At 42.2% G+C, this 21,291-nt stretch overlaps 1 protein-coding gene across 5 annotated transcripts in view; it reads left to right on the top strand.

Annotated features, from left to right (window-relative positions):
• LOC117878847 (protein unc-13 homolog B) overlaps positions 1-21,291 on the top strand; it is a 206,252-nt gene that overhangs the window by 21,750 nt on the left and 163,211 nt on the right. For 3 of the 5 annotated variants that reach the window (XM_034773441.1, XM_034773440.1, XM_034773439.1), the window contains exons 2-3: positions 9,239-11,821; positions 20,840-20,862. The exons of the other annotated variants lie outside the window; for them this stretch is intronic. In XM_034773441.1, the coding sequence (XP_034629332.1) occupies positions 9,481-11,821; positions 20,840-20,862 (2,364 nt within the window). In that variant the 5' untranslated portion in view covers positions 9,239-9,480. The remainder of the gene's footprint in view (positions 1-9,238; positions 11,822-20,839; positions 20,863-21,291) is intronic. 5 annotated transcript variants of the gene reach the window in all.

The raw sequence follows: 21,291 nt of genomic DNA, 5'->3' as shown, positions 1-21,291 counted from the left end.
AACAGAAAAGGGCTCCCTTTTTTAAAACTGAAAATGTTTGCCATTGGCCTGATTTAATGGGTTGACTAGCTTGTGAGCTGGCAAGGTGAAATGATGACTGGCATGAAGCAAGCAACAGGGATGCTGTACAGGCTTGTGAATCAGAGCAGATGGTGTGACAATTTCAGATATCTTCTCACCTTCTATTTCTGCCCCTTTTTATGGGGCGACTCACTATTGCTAATGTCGAAAGCCTTTTTGAAATGAACTTCCAGACTTAAAGACGACTGGCAATGCTATTTATCTTTACATACAAAGGAAGAAACCTTGAGAAATAAATCTTGTTCGGTTTGTGCACTCTTGGACTAAAACCCTTCTTGGCTGAGGGTTGGTAGGATGAGCTAAAAAGCAAGATGTTCCATCAGCTTTATATGCTATCTTTCATAATTCATCTAAATGGGAATGGCTGCTGTTTGTCCCCTTAAATTGATCTAGACAGTCTTAAGTGGGCTTAATGACTTATCAACCCCCACCCCCTCATTGTAATGAAGTGTTCATTCCAATTCCCTTGCAAAGGAACAAATCCCTCAGCCCATTTTGAGGGTGGGAGGAATCCCAGGGAGAATTACTGAGCAGGGCAGAGCTTGGCCAGGGATATGAGCTAGTGCCGGTCGTTATCTCCAGCTGTGATAAGCACGGCTTGACACATGCGTTTGCATCTCCTAATTGCATCATTTGGACTACCCAGCATTACCTACCATCTCCAACTGTGATTGACCTTGTAACCCCTTGGGTTTACAGCAAGCTGGGAAATCAGTTGCAAGCCCTTTCAGTGAGCAATTCCAGTTCTGAGAGAAATCTTACATCTCCTCCTCCATTCTGGTGGCTATTGTCGGAAACACAGGGGCTGCCTGGGAACTCAAACTATTCCCTCTGCTCCCTTTATGGAAGCCAGTCTGTCATGTAGACTGTAAATGGGAGAAAGATACAGCCTGCAACACTTCTTACTTGAGACAGAACACTTAGCTTCCTTTAACCCTTTCATGACTGTGCTTCTCTCTCTCTCACTGAAAGATATATCTAGGTTATTTGGAAGCACTGCATGTGCATTCTACCTTGGATGTAACTGGAATGTTCAGAAGTAGTTTCAATGACCCAGTAAGTAGTTTCCTAAATTCTGGGATCCCAGGTGACTAGTCAGGAAAACCTGATACTTGTGTTTCAGTTGGTCATGTCATTTCCTTTCAACAGAAAAGTTGGTTCTTGCTTCTGGCTTGTCAGTTGTAGTGCTTGGTCACTAAGATTCTGATTTAGGTCCATCTGCTTTAAAGAAAACTTTCATCTCTGATCAGATTACAATAGTCCTAGGTTGTCATTTTTACCTCAACTCTGTTTGAGGCTCTGTCTGATTTATCTAGTCTGGTGAAAAATTCAATGTACTGTAACATGAAGATTATGAAAATAAGAAAACTGCTGAAATTAATTCCACTTAATCTGCTGTTTGTATTCAAACACTTGACTGCCCCACTTGCTACTGTATATCAGTAGAAGTAATTTTGTATGAGAATATGAATAAATAACCCAGGTTTTCCTCTTGTTTCTCAGGACAGCCTTCTCATCTTCTTGCCTTTCCAAGACACCGCACAGGGTATTCTCAGGGCTGAGAGCATACTTCAGGTTTGGTTACTTACTTGGGGTCAGGCATGAGTTGCAGTGGTAAAACTCAAACCTGTCACTTTCATAGTAAGCAGCATTCAGCCCATTCCCATCTGTTAACTCCATGACTGCTCCATTCCTTTGACTCTTGTCTACAGGTACCTCATTTTTGGCCACTAACTAGTGACATCCTTAGCCTCTTAATACATGTAGTGCTTTACCACTCCCGTCGTTGTTCCCTCTAGTCTTAAATATAACCTCACACAAACAGCAATGTTGAAAGAATATTAAAGTTGCAAAGTTAAGCTCCCCAAAGTGAGGACATGCGAGAGATGGGGAGGATGTCCGGTGGGCATGCCACTAGTTGGTTGGGGGTAGGAGACCAGGTTCAATTCCTTACTTCCCCGCCGTTTTCCTGTGTGACCTAGAGCAAGTGAGGTAAGGTTTGTCTACTGCAGGGTGTGAAGCTACAGCACACCAGCCTGCTGCACGCTAAGGTCCTATGTGGACACTGCTGTAGCACACCAAAAGTCTTGGACTGCAGCTTGGTTGACTTGTCCTTGTGCACAAAAATGTCCTGAACTATTTTTTTTCCCCAAATTTTCTAAACAAATCCTTTCTTGGGCAGACCCCAAACCTGGAAAACGTCTTCCTGAACTCTGAGCATTTCAGAAAGTGCTGAGGAACGGCAGGTGGTGATTAGAACAGAAACAGTGGTGGAACTGTAACAGTCATTGCAGTTCTTGCTCTCCTACAGTAACAAACACTATTATTATTAAAAAAGGAACTAACTTGCATAATAAAACCGTCTCTCACAATCCCTTACTTAGAACATTGCTCTTTCCCATACTTTGTGCAGCATCCATCATTCTTTATCTTTGATTATAAATGCTATGGGCATGTTCCCTTTTTAATTCATCTGGAAAGTGCCGGGCACATCTTCTCTGTCACTTCAGTAGCTGTAATGTCCTCCAGGTGAATGAGTATTCAGATTACATTCTCTCCTTTAGCAGTACTTAGTGCTGCCATGCATCCAGACTCACTGAGCGGTGTCATTCATATTATCACTCTAAATCAAGTGGCAATTTCTATTAATTATTAGAAAATCAAGTTTTGGAAGAGACAAGGTGTTAGAAAAAAGCAAAGAAATATGAAGTTGCCTCCCTCAAGTGCTGTCTAATCAAAACCTAAACCTTGTCTTGTCAATTAAAACGTAGCCTGCCAGTCTCCAGAGATGGTACTGCCAGCAACGCTGCCTGTAGCTCTTCCACACCGCTCAGTCAGACCCTGTTGTTTGGGTCCTTATTGAAATCCTTTCCGCAATTAGTATATTTAAGATTCTATAAAAATTCTCAGGAGGAAACAATGTTACAGCATGTAGAAGAGTGCTGGGGAGAGGTTGCTATAGCAGCCTTAAGCATAAGATTCCTTTCTCTTGTTCATGTCAAAACCTTGCAGTTCCAAAGTGCCCTGGTATTTCTTTACATTTACTAACAAGGTAACTTCTCAGTTATTTCACTTCATTGCTTTTCTTATTTGTTAGTATAGGTAATACAGAACGCTACGCATTTTCAAATACGTTTCATGTGAAGTCAGACACCATGGCTCAGGGTGCATTCTGTGGGAGCCCTGGCAGACGAAAGACTGTTCCAAAATACATCTCCTCTGCTGGAATTTGTTGCCCTCTTTAGAGCCACTTCACCACTCTAGTACTGCCTTGATTATCTTTCATCACATTCAGATAAGAGTCTTTTAACTGTCTTGGGGGACTGGGGAGGGAGATAAGTCTTAAAGTACCAGGCCTCTGAAAGTGTCTTCATCAGACGAAGTGGGGTCTGAGGGGGCATCCTGGCCCATACTAGGAATGGCTTAGCAGCGGCAAAGAATAGGCCCCATTCACCAGGACTTCTTTCCTGGAGCCACTCAGTGCTGCTGGAGAAGGATGCTGTGAAGCTGCTCCCCACCCTTTGCACTGTATCCGTGCGATGGCTGACTGAGGAACTGAGCTGGGGTGAAGTCAAAGCCACAGCTCAGCACAAGTTGCTGCGAGGTCTTTTCCCTTTGGGGAGAGCCAGGAGCCTCAGAACTGCGCTGTGCATGTCCCTGAAGGTCAGGCATGAGTCTAATCATTGCATCTATTCCTTTCTTCTCTGGACCTTTCACACTCTTGTTTACCACCCCACTGTGCTCACTGCTTGCATCCCTCTGGTTTTCACTCCTGCTTGTTCTGCTGTCATTGCAAATCTATAGAGCCAGAAGAACATTCCTTTGTGGCATTCATACATTATGGGGAGACATTCAAAGGCTGAAATGGGAGCTAGGTACACAACTCCCATTGGCTTTCACGAGTGTTACTTTGCCTCATTCCTCAAGGTTTTCGCTTTTTAAAAAGTTTGTTTTCATCCCTGTGGAGCTCAAAAAAATTGGAGAGATTTTGCTCAGACTTTGGGCAGAGGTGAATTTTTTGGTAAGTTTCAGTGAGTGACTTCCACCATATGGCACACGAAGCCAAGTATCCATCTAACAACAAGGGTCCCTGCTGTATCTAGGAAAAGGTCAGGGTGCGAATATTTTCTCTCTTTAGAGACTAGGCCTCCTGTTACTTGCCCTGGTGTTGGGTCAGACAGTAGAGGTTTCAGCTGTGTCCTTCAGTTCAGTTCTTCATGATTTGGTCTTTGGTCTTATCATCCAGGTCTAGATTGGGTTTCCAGGAATTCCAAGTTCTTTCTGATCTCTCATTTGCAGAGGCATAGGCTCACTCTTGGATGCATTAGTTGCTGGCAAGAAATGGTCTTCTCATTTATAGTTCTTAAACCCCTTTGGGTGTATTTAGTCAGGAGTTGTGCCTGAGCTTGTGAGGTCTTACACTCAACTCGATGGCATCCGTCTCTGGTACGGTGGAGTGCACAGACCCTGGCATGGTGGAGGGGAATTGGGGGACAGTGGCAGAGTGGGAGATGGACATGGGGACACAGAGCCCCATCTGGTAAGATGGGGTGAATGAGGAGTCTGAGAGGGGCCCACAAATCCCTTGTTAATGGGAGATAAATGGTTTGGGGGGAGGGAGAAAAGGGGGATACACAGAAGCACCTGGCATGAGGGAGGTGGTGGGAGGGTTGCAGAGAGTCCCTGAAAGGAAATGAGAGGGTGATGCACAGGGAGCATGTGGGGGAGAATGGAGGGATGCAAGGAGCCCCTGGTGAGTGCAATGAGCTTGGCCCGTAGAAGCCACAGAATGTCTGACCTGCTAGTATCTCACCCCTTTCAGGCTTTCTTCCCAGTGATAACCTTTCCTTGAATCCTCTGTTTGCCTCTGGATGAAACTAAGTCTTTATTTTCTGTGTTTCAGTAGGATGAAGTGGTCTATGAATTGTCTCTGAAACGCATGAATGGAGTTGTCCCTCAGCTTGAGCAGACTTTCCTGTGTTCTGCTCTGGACACTTCATAGTAGTCTTTTGGGAAATACCTCTCACACATTTGTTCCTCCTGGGAAAAGCTGGCTAATCATCACTGGTTCCCGAAGTCAAGTTAGTTCCTTTCTTCCTTGCTTTGACAAATTGCCTCTCCATAATGAGAATCCTTCGGAACATCTGTAATTATACAGTTCTGTTGTGTTTGCACTGGACTGGCATCTTTGGAGCTGTTGCAATCTCTTGAGTAAGGGTTTGTCACAGGACCCAATCACTGCAGTTGGCGCCTGCTTCTGGCTGCTGTAGGGATCAGCTCTTTCCAGGTCCAGTGCCCCCCCTTCTGCTGCTCGCTGCACGCTGTGTGACTCAGGATGTTCTGTCTTCGTGACTTGGCCTTCCAGCAGGTCACTATCGTCTTCCCCTTCCGGGGTATCAAAGTCTTTCCATACCAACAGTTTGAGGCAGTCTCCTCATGCACTGCCCTGAGGATACCTCTTCCTTAGTGGCTGGTAGGGGAACCTGGGCCCTCCTGCTACTCCAGGTTCCATTCCAGTGACCCTATACCTGCATCGGTGGCCTGCAACAGTGTTTCAGCCACAGACAAATGCACTGAAAGCAAATTCCAGCTTGCGTTGTTTTTTGGTATACCTCTACCTCGATATAACGCTGTCCTCAGGAGCCAAAAAATCTCACTGCGTTATAGGTGAAACCGCGTTATATCGAACTTGCTTTGATCCGCCGGAGTGCACAGCTCCCCCCCCTTCCCCCCCCGGAGCACTGCTTTACCGTGTTATATTCGAATTCGTGTTATATCGGGTCGCGTTGTATCGGGGTAGAGGTGTATCTAAAGGAACAATCATTAAACCACTGGCAGTGTTGTAGCTGTATGCAAAAGAACACAGTGTGACCACCAACCATAGTAAGGGAGTCCTTGCAACACAAAAATCCTTCTCCCCATCGTTAAAGAGAAATAGTTTTACACAGCAGAAAATATATGGAATTAACATCACTATCTGTGTATGATACTTGGCTCATGTACGTAAGAAGCCACAACTTTTGATCTTTACTTTCTTCTGCCCCGCAGAGAGACTGATATTCTACACTGTAAATCTCTGTAACTGTGTGCCTTAGTAATTTAAAAATCGTTAGTGTTTAAACAGATTATTCTTTTCTTCAGTGACCTGAAGAGGTAACTACGTAATTGATGGAGAAATATAGCCTGAGCAAACGCTATTTCCTAGGTCAGTGCAGCTCCCTGAGGGAGTAGTTAAATAGTAAAAAGAAAAACACTACATTTTTTATGGACTAAGGCCTGAACTCTTCCATTTTATTAAATCAAAACATTTTTTCCTAAGAAGGGTGCAAAAATATTCAGAAATGGGAGAACTTTAATCTTTCAGTATAAGTCTGAATATCTAGCCTCTTTGGAGGTACATTTTACATTTTGGAATGAAAACTACATTGGGATGCTAAATTCCACTTATGGAATAATGGGATTTGTAAACTGAAGTGCTGATACAACCTTAATTATGGCAAAGTGAATGGATCTAATTAATACAAAGGTGAGTGTTGGCAAGCACTGCTTTTTCCAGATGCAAGGAATCCTCCCTCCTGAAGAAAAGCAGAAGGGTAAAACCAAAACATATTCATTGAAAATATTAGAAAATGGTTAATAAAAATGAGAATGTTATATGAAAAAGTGGACCAAATATAGTTGTGGGGTGTAGTTAGAGGGGGATGTCTTATGGGAACGAGTTTCAGTAGCCCGGCTTCGCTGTAGACATGTAGAGCTCTGGATAGGTACTCTGTAAATTGAAATAAGTAAATACTTTTTTTGATTTTTTTTAAAAGATACATCTATCTAATGCTTCAATGAACTTTGGGTTTGCCCCTCAAAGTCTATGAAAGGGCTCCCACTGACTTCAGTGGACCTTGGGTCAGGCCGTAATCTCAGTGCAAATAAAACTCAAGCATTTTGGTACTCCTGTGGTTAGTACACTGTGTAGCCACATAATGTGAAATATGTGGGATCAGTTACTGGGCCCGCACTCTTGGCTAGGAGTACTGCAGAGCTAGTACATGCTACTCTCCTAAGGAGACTGGGTGTAGTGTGTTTGCAAAGACCCCCAGGGAAAAGCTCAGATTGTGATTCGCTTTGCAAGCAGTTGCACCTGGTGCTGCTCAGCCAAATAGCGTCCAAATGAAGCAAGGGGAGATTGGCGTCCCCTGTTGTGGATTGACTCATGTATGAGACTCATAACCGTTATGCCAAGGACCAGGTTAGCTTTGTGTTGAGCTTTCAGGATGGAGATTTAGTGCTTGTGTAAAGTGTAGGAGAGGCTTGAGTTTCCTCTGCTGGTAATTCTGAAGAAGAGGAGAAGCTCCCTTTAACTCTCCCTTCCCCTGCTTTTACAGACGAATTCTAGACTTTCCACTCAGAAGTAATGACATTACTGTAACCCTTCATTCTCAAAAACAGGTGTACATCATAAAACTGCACCCTGAAGGCTTTATTTGTCGGTAAAAATGTTAATACTTAGGCAGTAGTTGGGACTTCCAGAAGCTGGGATTGGACGACAGAGGATTGATCTCTCACTAAATTGTGCTGTTCTGTTCAGTCACTCTGAAGCATCTGGCACCAGCCACTGTTGGAGACTGAGCTAGGTGGACCATTGGTCTGACCCAGCGTGGTCATTTTTATATTGTGTTCAGTAATTCATTATGTGCTGTTTGTCCCAGTGCACTGTAGAATTATTTTTGTTTAAAATAATTGATTGTTCTAGGGCTGAACATTTATTACAAACTGAGAGGCATTTAGTATAGCTCCTACTCTGACCAGCTGTGCCACGTGCTGTCCTGATTAGAGCACATGTCTAGGAGAGGCGGGATAGTCCAGTGGTTAAGGCACTAGCCTGAAGATCAGGAGACCTAGATTCAATTCCCTATTTGACCACATACTTTGTGTGACTGGGGCGCATGTCTCACTGCCTCGGTTCCCCACCTATAAAATGGGGATGCTGAGGCTACACTAAGGCTTGTCTACATGGCAGGTCACTGTGCGGCATGTCAGGGAGTGAATCTACAGTACACTAATGCGCTCCGGGACTCTCAGCATGCTGCAGCTGTGTCCTTGAGGGAATGTAGAGTCACACTGCTGTATATTCACACCCTGGCTTGCTGCTCAGTACCTTGCTGTGGAGACAAGCCCCAGGATTGTGTGGTGCTCAGATATTACACTAATGGGGGTCAGACAAGCCTTACACAGATAATGTAGTGTTTGTTTCCTTTCTGTGGGAGGGGTTCGATCCTGGAATGCTCCAGTGTAAAATCCAGAAAACTGGAATAAGAATGACATCATCGTCCTGTCAGCTCAGTTTGTTCATAAGTTGTATATGGCGTATATTATATGTAGGTTAACTTGGGAGCTTGTAAGTTTTGAAGAACAGGAGTACTTGTGGCACCTTAGAGACTAACAAATTTATTAGAGCATATTTGTTAGTCTCTAAGGTGCCACAAGTACTCCTGTTCTTCTTTTTGCGGATACAGACTAACACGGCTGTTACTCTGAAACCTGTAAGTTTTGAGTGTTTCTTTAGTGTTACTTTCTTATTTTAACATTTATTACTAAAATAATGAGAATGTTTTATAGTCTCAAAGCTAGCATCCAGTCTCTGCTGCTGCATTATGTCAATCTCAGTGATTCCTTTGGGATTGCTGATACCGAGCAAATTTAAACTTGATCTTTCTTCACCTTTGAAAGGGTGAAGATGGTGGGCCTAGGGAGAAGGGACACCTGCAGAGAGAGAATCCTTAGTATTTTGTGACAGAATTTTGTATTCAGAAGAGGTAACTACATAGAAGGGGTAGCTACTTTTGTGGGATTTGTAGTTATAGCCGTAAAAAAGGCATGGTCACACGTTGACTGGTCAGAGGGCTTTGGGTTCTTTGGTATTTTTTTACCCCCTTGTGAAAAGGGAGGTAGAGGGGGAGATACTGTTGCTTTATTAAAGAATGCCTCACGTAGAACTGGTTATCAGTGCAGCAGCTGAAATAAGTGCATTATGGTAGGAAAATTTGAAAGAGTAGATCCTCTTTCTGACTGGCTTGATGTGGATGCTACTACTTTTTATTATATGCTGAAAATTGCCTAGTATTTTCTGACCGGAATGCAATATCTTCCCCTCTTTTGGTAGTTGCTTCATGAAAGAATAAACCCTGGATGTGAGAGTGCGCGTCGGGCAGTGATTGATGTGTGCTTGTACTGCTGTATTGCACTATGGAGAAACACAGGGGCAGCTGCTGCTGCTGTTTGCTAGCAGTAGATTGAAAAGGCCAGAACATGAGATTCCTCTTCTGCACAGAAAATCTATTGTAAAAACGCTTGGCCAGGAGGCAATTCAAGAAGCAAAGATTCTGTTTGTATCTGAGGGAGAAAATGAAGAGACTTCTGCAAGGCCAAGTAAATGAGATCTCAGTGAGTCAGAGTCACCAGCTTTCCCCAGTAGAAATTGAGACAGACGTGTTTGTTTGTGGGATAAAGAGGAAATCCACAAGCACTGAATTTTCTACGATTGGAGTGGGCTTTGCTCAGGACAGGAGAAATGGTTCTGGGGAGGTGAGCGACATCTGTGTCGGTGAGGTGGAACTTAACTGGGATGGCTGTGTAAAAATACCATGCTCAGTTCAACGGAATCAGCAAGACTTAGAGAGAATATCATCTGAGGGTACTATGCAGCCTATTTGCCAGAGCAAGGGTGTAATATCTGAGGGGCAGGACCTTTCTACCCTGAGTATTACCATGAGCTGGAGAGAGAGCACTGAGAATGAAAACAAGCTTCCAGCATACAACAGTAACAGCCTTCCCCCGAGAGACCATTCTGCAGATGTGATTGAGTACATTGTTAAAGAGCTACAGGGGATAAGTCGCATCCAGACAGAGATCGCAGAACTCCGGCAACACCTCACCTTGATAAAAGGCTCAGTGGATGAAGTGTCCAGCTGTGTAGACACGGTCTTGAGTGAGATAGAAGGCTTGCAGAGTGGTTCCACTGCCAAAACGTCTCATGTCGCACACACCAGGGAGTCCTACAGAGCTGTACGCAAGGAAGAACCAGTGTTATACTTTTATGGGATCCCAGAACAAGATGGTGAAAACACTATGGAACTCATTTGCAGCTTCTTGTCTGAGTACTACTGCTTCAATGGTATCCAGTGTAGTAAGTACATAAAAGATGCTTATAGGTCAAATGCAACTCCAGGCAAACAATTAGTACCAAGACCAGCAATTGTGAAACTTGCAAACCCTGAACAAAGAGATTTCATTTTACAGAAGTCTATTCTCATGCAAAGCACGGGGGTCAGGATTCTTGCTAGCGAAGAGCAAAACCAACAGACTGGCCAAAGGGACTGCCGAGCAGATCCACTCTCATTACTGCAGCCTGGCCTCAAGAAAAATCACTGGAGCTCTCCGAACTGTGATGAAGAGGCCCAAAGAACTGGTGACGATGGGCACCTTCAAACTGAATCTTACCAGGTTAAGTACAGAAACACAAGTAGAAAAACACAGTGTCTAGGGGAGAGAGTTGGTTTTACACAAAGGTCAACCTTAGCTAAGAAAAGTAACTTGATCTCTGAACTCGAGGTGAAAATGGGGCAAGTATCGCAAATTATAAACTGTGAGCAAACTTCACAAAAGAGTGACTCTCCTCTGCCTGTCCTCCATGTTTCCCACACACCTCAGCAAACTCTTCAGGTGACTCGTTTGCCCAAAACAGATGAAGGACATTCCTGCCACTCCCCAGAGACCTCAGATCATGCCAGCCATATACACGCTTTATGTGGTGGAGGAGGACTTGGGCTTGACACTGAAAATGTGACTAAGAACTGCTCTTCCCCTTTAGAGGAGGATAAAGCTGAGGGAATAACTACAGGAGAAAATGAAATGGACTGTAACACCATGCTTCAGTTCCTCAGTACAGAGCAAATAAATCTGCTCTTGGAAGATCAGTCTACGGGTGCTACAACTGTAAGCAGTGTTCACACAGCAGATAAACTAGCTGATAGCAGTGATACTCTGAAAGATATGGTCCAAATAGATCTGAATGATCAAGATCAAACTGACCAGGTCTTTAGGGATGTATTAGAAAATTCCCAGTATTTTCTTGACCATTCCCAGGATAACATTGATCTTGTGGACATGAAGTTTTATACTAACAAACTTGGGAAAGCTATTCATCATTTTAGATCTGCTCTACAGGTGGTGTTTCACAAGCTGGAGACCAGTGACTCTGAAGTCCTTCTGGAAAATGATACCAGCTTCCAAATGGAACATGATGGCAGACTTGCGCTGAGTGGTGCAGGTGTCTGTGGTAGCTCTGATAACTTTACAGAAAGCCCCCCCAGTCAGTCTTCCGAGAGCCAGGCCAACACATCTGCGAACAGTGAAGCAGTTCAAATGCAATTTGTTCCTTCCAGGCTTCCACCTGCCCCTCATGAGTCTCCTGTCCCTAGTTTGGTGTTGAGTTCTGACTCAGAGATTTATGCTGGACAGTCCCTACCTTCTGGTGAGATGGTGACAGATGCTAGTTCTCTACCTGAGCAAACAAAGGAGTACAGACCCATGAGCCTTGAAAAGGTGTGTGCAGAGACTATCTACCTGAACAAGTGCATCAATAACTTCAAAAATGTGCTGAGGGAAAAAAGACAAGTGCGTAGGAGACTTTTAAAGGACCTAGCGCAGGAAGCAAGCTTGGTTTCGACCGATGAAATGAATTCAGGTATATTAAAAAGCTTTTAATTCTTTTTCTAAAGTCTACTATTACTATAGCTGGGTATGCAATATTTAATTCAGTGGTTGAACAACTTATCAAAATGCTTTATAGGTGATTTGTACATGGTTAGATACAAAGTACATATGATGTAACAATACTGAGTCAATTAAAAAAACAAAAAAATCCCCCCAATACAATCTATACCATATGCTAAAATTTAAACTATGTAATAATGCGTTACTGAAACTGCTGTAAAACGGAATACAAATCATCAGGCTTCATATTATTTTTGAGGACCTAGTCATGTAGCTCCAAAATAGCAGGTGTGTGTTTGTTTTTTGTGTCGTCTTCTGTGACCAGGTTCTTTCCCAAGTTACAGTAGTTACAAAATCCAATAGGAAAGTTTCTCAGCTATCAGTAATTAGACTTGCCAGGTTCAGGAGTGGAACCGTTTAGTAATGAATTGGTCCACGCTTCTCCAGGTGGCTCCATCAGTGATTAGTAGAATTGTAAATGTTAAACTAGCCCCTATGTGAAATGTGCATGGGTAGTATGATTTCATGTTTCTGTAACTTGTCTGAAAGATCTGTCCGTGAGGTGAGACCTCAGGGAAATATTCCACTGTTGCTAATAGGGATTTGGGATCCCTAATGTAGACAGGTCACCGACTGTTGCAAATGCATTAAACATTCTGTTGGTTTGATCTGCTCTGGTGCAGCGTTAACACCAACTGTGGTAGCCAGATACAGGAGCCTTTGCCTAGACAAGTATTGTTGGGGGAGCTGAACAGGTGGTAGCAGTGGTAGGGATTAAAAATAAAATCCCTTAACATAGACATGGCCATGGCTTTGAGATTAAGATTGTAAATGTAACCAGTACCAGAGATCGAAAGTAAATAGAGGATAGTGTTTACTAATGGTGCCCATGCACTCCATGTATTGAATAAGTAAACAGTAATGTCTGTGAAAATCACTATAGTGCACTCAATTTCCTCACCGCTTGGTTCTCATGTGAGACTGCATTATGTTATTTGGGAGTGTAGGTAATGAACGTACAGAGTCAGATCCTCGGTGAAAACTGGTGTAGTTGACTTCAGTGGATCTGTGCTGATCTACCCCTGCTGAGAATCTGGCCTATAGAGCTGACCTATTTTTGACAATGATTTGGTAAAACGAAGCCTTGCAATCTTCACTGTGACCAGACCTCTAACCTAGTCTAGTTAGAAGTCAGGATAAACTTTCTTAACCTCAAATCACTATAAAGCCAGAGAAATGTTGGTAAATTGTTAGGTGGAGGGGCTTTTATATTCCAGAGACTGATGGAGGCAGCATGTGTCTGAACCCTGTTTTGAAATGCCTATTGATTGACTTTTTTTAAGTCATTGTGATTTATCCTTTTGTAATAAGTCATAAAAAACTGTTCAGAATAATCCGTACATAAGGAAATTAATGCCCGTCCCCCTCCCAAAACAGTTCTCCTCCTCAAGTCTTAATTTGCCTATAGCCTTGAACCATGTTTTTCCTCTATCAAAGCAGTTATCAATCAATATTTGACTTCAGTAGTAGGTAGTCTTCTCAAATGATGTAAATTATGTTGTTTTAAATTAATAGTTCGCTTTTTTGTTTCATGTGTATTCTTTATTGGAGAATTTATTAAAACAGAATGTTGTGATATTTATTGCCTCAAGCATTAAAAATCCTTCTAAGAATTTGTGCTTAGCACTTACCAGTACATTTTTCAAGGGAACACTCAAAAAACTTTCAAGAGGACAGAGGGGAATATCTCTTTGAAAGATGTTTTCTAAAACTGTTAATTTTATTTCATACAAAAATAAATATCCATACTCTTCTTTGTTTTCACCTTTTTGGATTTCAAGATGCTAATGTGTACAGCGTCTTCACATCCAGGAAGAGTATAGGGAAGAGCGAGTGCTTTACAAATACAATTTATTTTATTATGTCTAAATTTAGGATAACCAAAACATAGGATTTTTAGTTCTGCTGGTTTTATTATATGCAGTTGTGCAACTAAAGTTTAAGCAATTTATGAAGCCCACATAAGTATAGTATTGTATAGACCTCGGCTGTCAAGCGATTAAAAAAATGAATAGAGATTAAAAAGATTAATCTCGCGATTAAAAAATAGAATACCATTTATTTAAATATTTTTGGATGTTTTCTACATTTTCAAATATATTGAGTTCAATTACAACACAGAATACAAAGTGTACAGTGCTCACTTTATATTTATTTTTGATTACAAATATTTGCACCCTAAAAAAAACAAATTAAATAGTATTTTTCAATTCATCTCATACAAGTACTGTAGTGCAATCTTTGTCATGAAAATTAAACTTACAAATGTAGAATTATGTATAAAAAAACTGCATTCAAAAATAAAACAATGTAAAATTTTAGAACCTGCAAGTTCACTCAGTCCTACTTCTTGTTCAGCCAATCGCTCAGACAAGTTTGTTTACATTTGCAGTAGGTAATACTGCCAATCTCTTGTTTACAGTGTCACCTGACAGCAAGAACATGCATTCTCATGGCACTGTTGTAGCCAGTGTTGCAAGATATTTACGTGCCAGATGTACTAAAGATTCATATGTCCCTTCATGCTTCAACCACCATTCCAGGGGACATGCGTCCATGCTGATGACGGGTTCTGCTTGATAACGATCCAAAGCAGTGCGGACCAACACATGTTCATTTTCATTATCTGAGTCAGATGCCACCAGCAGAAGGTTGACTTTCTTTTTTGGTGGTTCAGGTTCTGTAGTTTCCGCATCAGAGTGTTGCTCTTCTAAGACGTCTGAAAGCATGCTCCACACCTCGTCCCTCTCAGATTTTGGAAGGCACTTCAGATTCTTAAACCTTGGGTCGAGTGCTGTAGTTATCTTTAGAAATCTCACATTGGTACCTTCTTTGTGTTTTGTCAAATCTGCAGTGAAAAGTGTTCTTAAAATGAACAACATGTGCTGGGTCATCATCCGAGACTGCTATAACATGAAATATATGGCAGAATGCGGGTAAAACAGAGCAGTGGACATACAATTCTCCCCCAAGGAGTTCAGTCATAAATTTAATTAACACGTTATTTTTTTTAATGAGCGTCATCAGCATGGAAGCATGTCCTCTGGAATGGTGGCCAAAGCATGAAGGGGCTAATGTTTAGCATATCTGGCACGTAAACACTTGCAATGTTGGCTACAAAAGTGCCATGTGAATGCCTGTTCTCATTTTCTGTTGACATTGTAAATAAGAAGAGTGCAGCATTATCTCCCGTAAATGTAAGCAAACTTGTTTGTTTTAGCGATTAGCTGAACAAGAAGTAGGACTGAGTGGACTTGTAGGCTCTGAAGTTTTACATTGTTTTGTTTTTATGTGCAGTTATTTAACAAAAAAAACCCTACATTTGTAAGTTGCACTTTCATAATAAAGAGATTGCATTATGGTACTTGTATGAGGTGAACAATAACAAAAAATAAACAAAAGAAATAGTATCATTTTTACAGTGTAAATATTTGTAATTAATACACTTTGATTTTAATTACAACAAAGAATACAAACTATATGAAAATGTAGAAAAATATCCGAAGTGTTTAAATTTCAATTGGTAGTTTATTGTTTAACAGCGCAATTAAAACTGCGATTAGTCGCAGTTAATTTTTTAATCACGATTAATTTTTTGAGTTAATCGCGAGTTAACTGTGATTGACAGCCCTAGTAAAGACATATCAAAGTGTTCAAATCCTAATAGTAGGCAGTGTGGCCTGGAGGAAGGAGAACGTGCTTGAGTGTCAACACTCTTGGGCTCTAGTCTAGACATGGGCTTCTTGGACAACCTTACATATCCCTGCAGCTCCCTGCCTACATTTCCCCATGTGTAAAATGGGGATAATACAGCATAGTGATGATGTAAAGACCGATCAGTGTTTGCCCAGTGATTTGCATATGTAAAGGGGCATCAAAGTGGTAAATTATTATTACAGTTGCTCTAGTACATCAGGTGTAGTATGTGTTCTTGGTGCAGGAAGCGGACGTGTTTTAAGGGAGCATGAGCAAAGGAAGTGAAACTGGGAAGAAATCAGATATAGGGAGGAGCAGACTTTATTTTGCCAAAAAAAAAAAAAAAAAAGTCTGGAATATGAGGGCAAAGCTTGAAGTTGATGTGGAAGTGGAGAGGAAGCTAGTGAAGTGAGGGGAGGTAGTCAGAACAGGAGGAGAGGGGGAGTTGGGGTTGGCCCCAGTGTTTTGGATAGCCTGGAGCCAGTTAAGGATGATGTAAAGAGGCCACGTTGGTTTGCAGTAGGTGAAGCGAGAAGAGATGATGAAGGTTTGGGCCAAAGTCTTAGAGAGAGGGCAGGAGAAAGTTGTTAATAAAATCTGTTCCATTAAAAAGGGATTGATCTGGTGTTCATTTTCTCAGGAAATGTTATAATAGGGAAGCTGATCTGAGGTGTTGTGGTGCTCTGTCTCACTACGGGTAGCTTGTTATAGATTTCTGAGTCAAACCCTGTTTTTCAAGGTCACCATACTCAGAATGCAGTGAAATATGCCTTGCCAACTCATGATGCTGGTTAACATCTCAATTTAAAAATAAAATCTTTTTCTGTTTTTACAGCCTTTATAAGTGTCTAGGTCAGCTCCACTGGTGACCTAATCCCTCCTGCCTGCCTCTAAGCAACTCTGACCTTGAATTATAGTTGTTTATATCTTAGTTTGAAAGTTTAGTTCAAGATATCTAATAGAGACATCTGGTAACGATGCAGTGAAGGAACAGAAATAACCTGGAAGGTATTAATAAATCATTGTGTGTTCTGGTGAAGGAATCATTGGTATAAAGGTTTAAATGACTTATAGTTGTACCCAAATGCAAATTACCTGAACAATTTAGAACTTGACAGATGTATCTAAATAGTGACTGCGTTTCAATTGAATTTGAATAAAAAGAAATATCCTCTGACAAATTGAGGAAGCTCAAAATTGAACAAGTCTGTTGGATGGAGTTCTGCGGAAAGGGTTGAATTAAGTATTTATTTTTGGTGATGGCTGGAGGGCAAATAATTCTAGGCAGGGCTGGTAGCATTGCCTTTTATTAAGGGTGTCTGACGCGTCCCGTTACATTACTTTGCTTTCGGTTGCTTATAACTTTGCCGAACATTCAACCAGTTTGACTGATATTTTCCCTGCCAGGTGTCTGCCTGAGGCTGATTATTATTTTTTTAAGCCAAAACGTTCAGCCTTTTCCAAGAACAAGTGGAAATACATTTTGCCCACATTAAATTCTGGCATTTTTTTCTGCTCCATTGCCACATGTTTTGTAAGTTGGCAGGGGGATGGCTTTTGTTTCTGGGAAGTACCTATTCCCATCCCCGTTTTAAAAACAATCCATTAAACAGCAACAAAAAACTGTCCAAATTTGGCCAACTTATAGGCCTTTGAAAAACTTGAGTTCACACTTGCTCAGTAGAGCATCGTTCTATTTTAGAGGCTAAATTCCCCAGATTCCCTCTGCACTGAGCATGCTCCAACCCCAGGGCTGAACCGGATTTTCCGCCATTGCAGCTCTGGGTTGCTGTGGGCTGTGCCAGATCCAGGCCTGGGCACCTGAATTTAAGAGCAGGGAGCCTCTCTCTCTCTCCTTGCTCTAAATCAGCGGTTCTCAACCATGGGTCTGTGGCCCCCTAGGGGTCCGTGAGCCCTTTCGGGGGGCTGCGGAGCCCNCTACCCCCTCCCTGAGCTATCCTCTGCTCGCACGCAGCCCCTAGCTACCCCCTCCCTGAGCTATCCTCTGCTCGCACGCAGCCCCTAGCTACCCCCTCCCTGAGCTATCCTCTGCTCGCACGCAGCCCCTAGCTACCCCCTCCCTGAGCTATCCTCTGCTCGCACGCAGCCCCTAGCTACCCCCTCCCTGAGCTATCCTCTGCTCGCACGCAGCCCCTAGCTACCCCCTCCCTGAGCTATCCTCTGCTCGCACGCAGCCCCTAGCTACCCCCTCCCTGAGCTATCCTCTGCTCGCACGCAGCCCCTAGCTACCCCCTCCCTGAGCTATCCTCTGCTCGCACGCAGCCCCTAGCTACCCCCTCCCTGAGCTATCCTCTGCTCGCACGCAGCCCCTAGCTACCCCCTCCCTGAGCTATCCTCTGCTCGCACGCAGCCCCTAGCTACCCCCTACCTGCATCCTGAGCTACCCCCCTGCCCGCACACAGCCCCTAGCTACCCCCTCCCTGAGCTTACTGTGCATTGCCCGTGAAGATAATCAGATTTACTGTGTCTCAGTATTTTGAGGTGCAGATTCAAGGAGCTGGATAAATTCATATGCTCATACTGGTGTCCATCTTGGTTTCCATATCGTCAACATTAAGATAAAAACATCATTGAATATTATGCTTTTGAGGACTCTAATTATCTTATACACACAGATTTTTTAGCCAGTCCATCAAGTGTAGTTGTTCAAACATAGCCTAAAACTAAATTAACATTTTATTTGAATTGAAATCTGTATAGAAGTCTGTTCATTAAATTTTTCTGTTACAATATTTTGATTTTGTAGTCATACATATTCTGATCCAGAATCTCTGCTAAAAGTGTAAGTTTTAGCTGCATTCTTGCTTGTCATTTGCATAAAATGATTTGACTTTCAGTGATTGAGTTGAAAGTAGCTTGTCTGTTTTAATACTGTCTTAGTGATCGCACATATGTAATTACACCCTATATAGAGTAATTTTACAAATTGTTTTAGCATTCAACTGATTGCCCCTAGTTGCTATGCATACTTGACTTGTGCTTGTTTTCGCTAAAGTCATTTGATTCCTTCACACAGACACAGAACTATTGCACTGGAAGCTTTGTGAAATGGCCCTTTGTGTACCTACGAATCACTGTGAACTAGAAGTGCAAATAACAGCTAAGAGGTTGCATGACTCCTGCATAACTTCACTAATGGAATTATTTTTTAAAGTACAGTACCTCTTTATTTTATTTTATTTTTGGGAGACTAGTTTTGCTGTAGGAAACCCTCAGATTTTTTATTCATTAAGTAAAAATCTTATTAAAAACAGAAAAGGTCTTTGCTTAGAAAAAGTCACAAAGAAAGTAAAATGTATACCATGGAGACTGCCGTTCTGCCGACAGACAAAGAGAGGGTAGGAAGAAAGGAAGTCTTTGGTCTTTTCAAATCAAATGTATAAATACACAGAGACACCTAAAGGAGAATACTCTAAGGAATTCCTCTTGAAGCTTTAGCTTTTCTGTGACCAAGAATGTCTCATTCCACAGTTGTTGCCATTTTCTGATTAACAGAAAAATTAGGAAAGGAGGAAGCATGTTTCCTGATTTCAGTATTTATTTCCCCCCATTTATAAAGTGCCTAGCCACTGTCCTAGAAAAGCCAGGGAAAGCAGATGAATCTTGTAGCCTGCCTTGAAAAGGCCACTACTAGGCTGTAGCAGACCCCATTAACCATCCTTAGGCTGTGCCTAAACCCTCTGACATAGAATTTGTTCTGTCATTAGGATGAAGAAACCAGGAAGTGAGGGGAGAGAAATAAGAAATGCACCTCCTTTCTGTGATGAATGGTGCAAGTTATCTGTGTCGTGTGAAATTCATGCTCCCTGTCTGGTAGTAAAGTAATACAAGTTATGCAGGAAAATGGCAGCATCCTTGCAAAGACTGAGAAAGTGGTAACTGCCTGCTATTCTGGGCCCCATTTTGAAAGGTATATGTATATCCTCCAGGATAGAGCTCTAGCCTGCTGTGGCATGGGGAGAGGAGCACTGCACCCAAACATCCTCAACCTTCCATCCCATCTTTGCTGGGAGGGATCTTTACTGGCTTCTACTGCTTCATTGCACTGCCACCCCTTGGGGTTGCGCTCTCTGTAAGACACCAGGTGTACGGTCCTCAGAGATTCCGAGCTTGTAATGCTTCCCGTGCTTGAAAGCACCCCAGAATGTATTGAGCAATGAGCTGGTGCTTACCCTGGGCGTGCAGATAGGGGATGGGAGCGCTGTTGCTGTTGGCTGTATGAGGTAGGAGGCACTGGCCATATGAGCTAGTGTTGTTTTCAGGTGAGATGGATAGGATGAAAGAGGGATGGAGAAGTGCAGCTAGGAGAAGATTGGGGGAAAGAGTGGAAAGAAAGATAGGGATATGAAGGAACGTTGGTAAATAACACAGCAGACTGATGGACGCTCTCTCTCACTCCCCCATGTTCACATACACAGATGTATTTGCATATGTTTCATAGCGTAATGACCTCTGCAGTGGTTCATTCAAGAGAGCCAACCTTTGGCAATATGCTAATAGCTGATGGTGCCACCTAACTGAAAATGGTCTTTATGGAAAAGATAAAAGGGCCACTCTAGCAAGATCAATACTACTTAGGGAAGCTTTACTAATGCACTTGCAGGCAAAATTCAATAACTTTACATCAGAAAAAAAAGTCGTTGAAAAATGCAAGCTTGAAAAATGTTCACTACGGTTTTAATAAATGGAACTATTTTACCCCTCTTGACTTTCTTCAGCATTCTGTTGCTTAGGCATTTGATCTAAATACAAGTAATAACAGAAGATAGACTTATCATAGGAATATGTCATGTCCAGACTAATCACCCTGGGACTATTTAAGAGGGTCTTCCCTCTTTGGCCTTATCCGGCAGGCAAGCATGTAAAGTGTGTGATACATAATTCTGAGAAGAAAATTGGATTATGAAAAAGTTCGTCTTTTTTTAATGAAAAGGGAACTGGAAGCCTTTTTGTTTGTTTAAAAACAATTTAATATGCGTAAGAACATGAACCCCGATGTTATAACTCTAATTAAAAATTATCCACATTTTAGCTAAATAGATCTTAGTATGTAAATATTCCAGACAAGCATGTGAAAACCTTCCCACTGCACGAACAGCTCTTGGACTCTCAGCAAAGGTTTACTCCAGTTTTCAAAACTCTGTCGCAAAGTCCATGGCAGAAATCTACTCTAATAACTCTGTTCTTCTCCTTCCTCTCTTTTTCTTTGCAGAAGGAAGTAGAGGAGAACTTCAGGTTATACATACTGTACATTCTAACCAGTGTGTCTCTTCCTTTTCTGAAGCTCCAATATGTGTGCATGCCCTGTCTAATTGTAACCAGTTGCTTCAGCTGAAGCTTTCAGATTCTTCCTGAGTTTAGCATGTTTTGGTTTTCAGAGGAATCGCTAATAATGTGTATGAGCAAAGAAGAGTCTGTTCAGTGCGGGTTACCTCTAAGGAAAAAATATTCATACTTTATAGGTTGAGAGATTCCTGAATGATACTCTGTGATCTGTGTATGTATACACAGGTGCAACATTAGCAAAGGGGAAGTGGTTCGATGCAAGTATTTTATCAAGTGTTTTCTAGTGCCCCATTTACTTTCTGCACCTCTTGATAAATTGAGTGGTTCCCGTCCACACACTCCATCACTAGCATCATTTCATTCATCTCTCAATGGTTT

Source organism: Trachemys scripta, chromosome 6, assembly GCF_013100865.1.
Source record: "Trachemys scripta elegans isolate TJP31775 chromosome 6, CAS_Tse_1.0, whole genome shotgun sequence".
Lineage (NCBI taxonomy): Eukaryota > Metazoa > Chordata > Testudines > Emydidae > Trachemys > Trachemys scripta.
The sequence above is the reverse complement of the archived record's forward strand: the minus strand, read 5'-3'. Positions and strand labels throughout refer to the sequence as shown.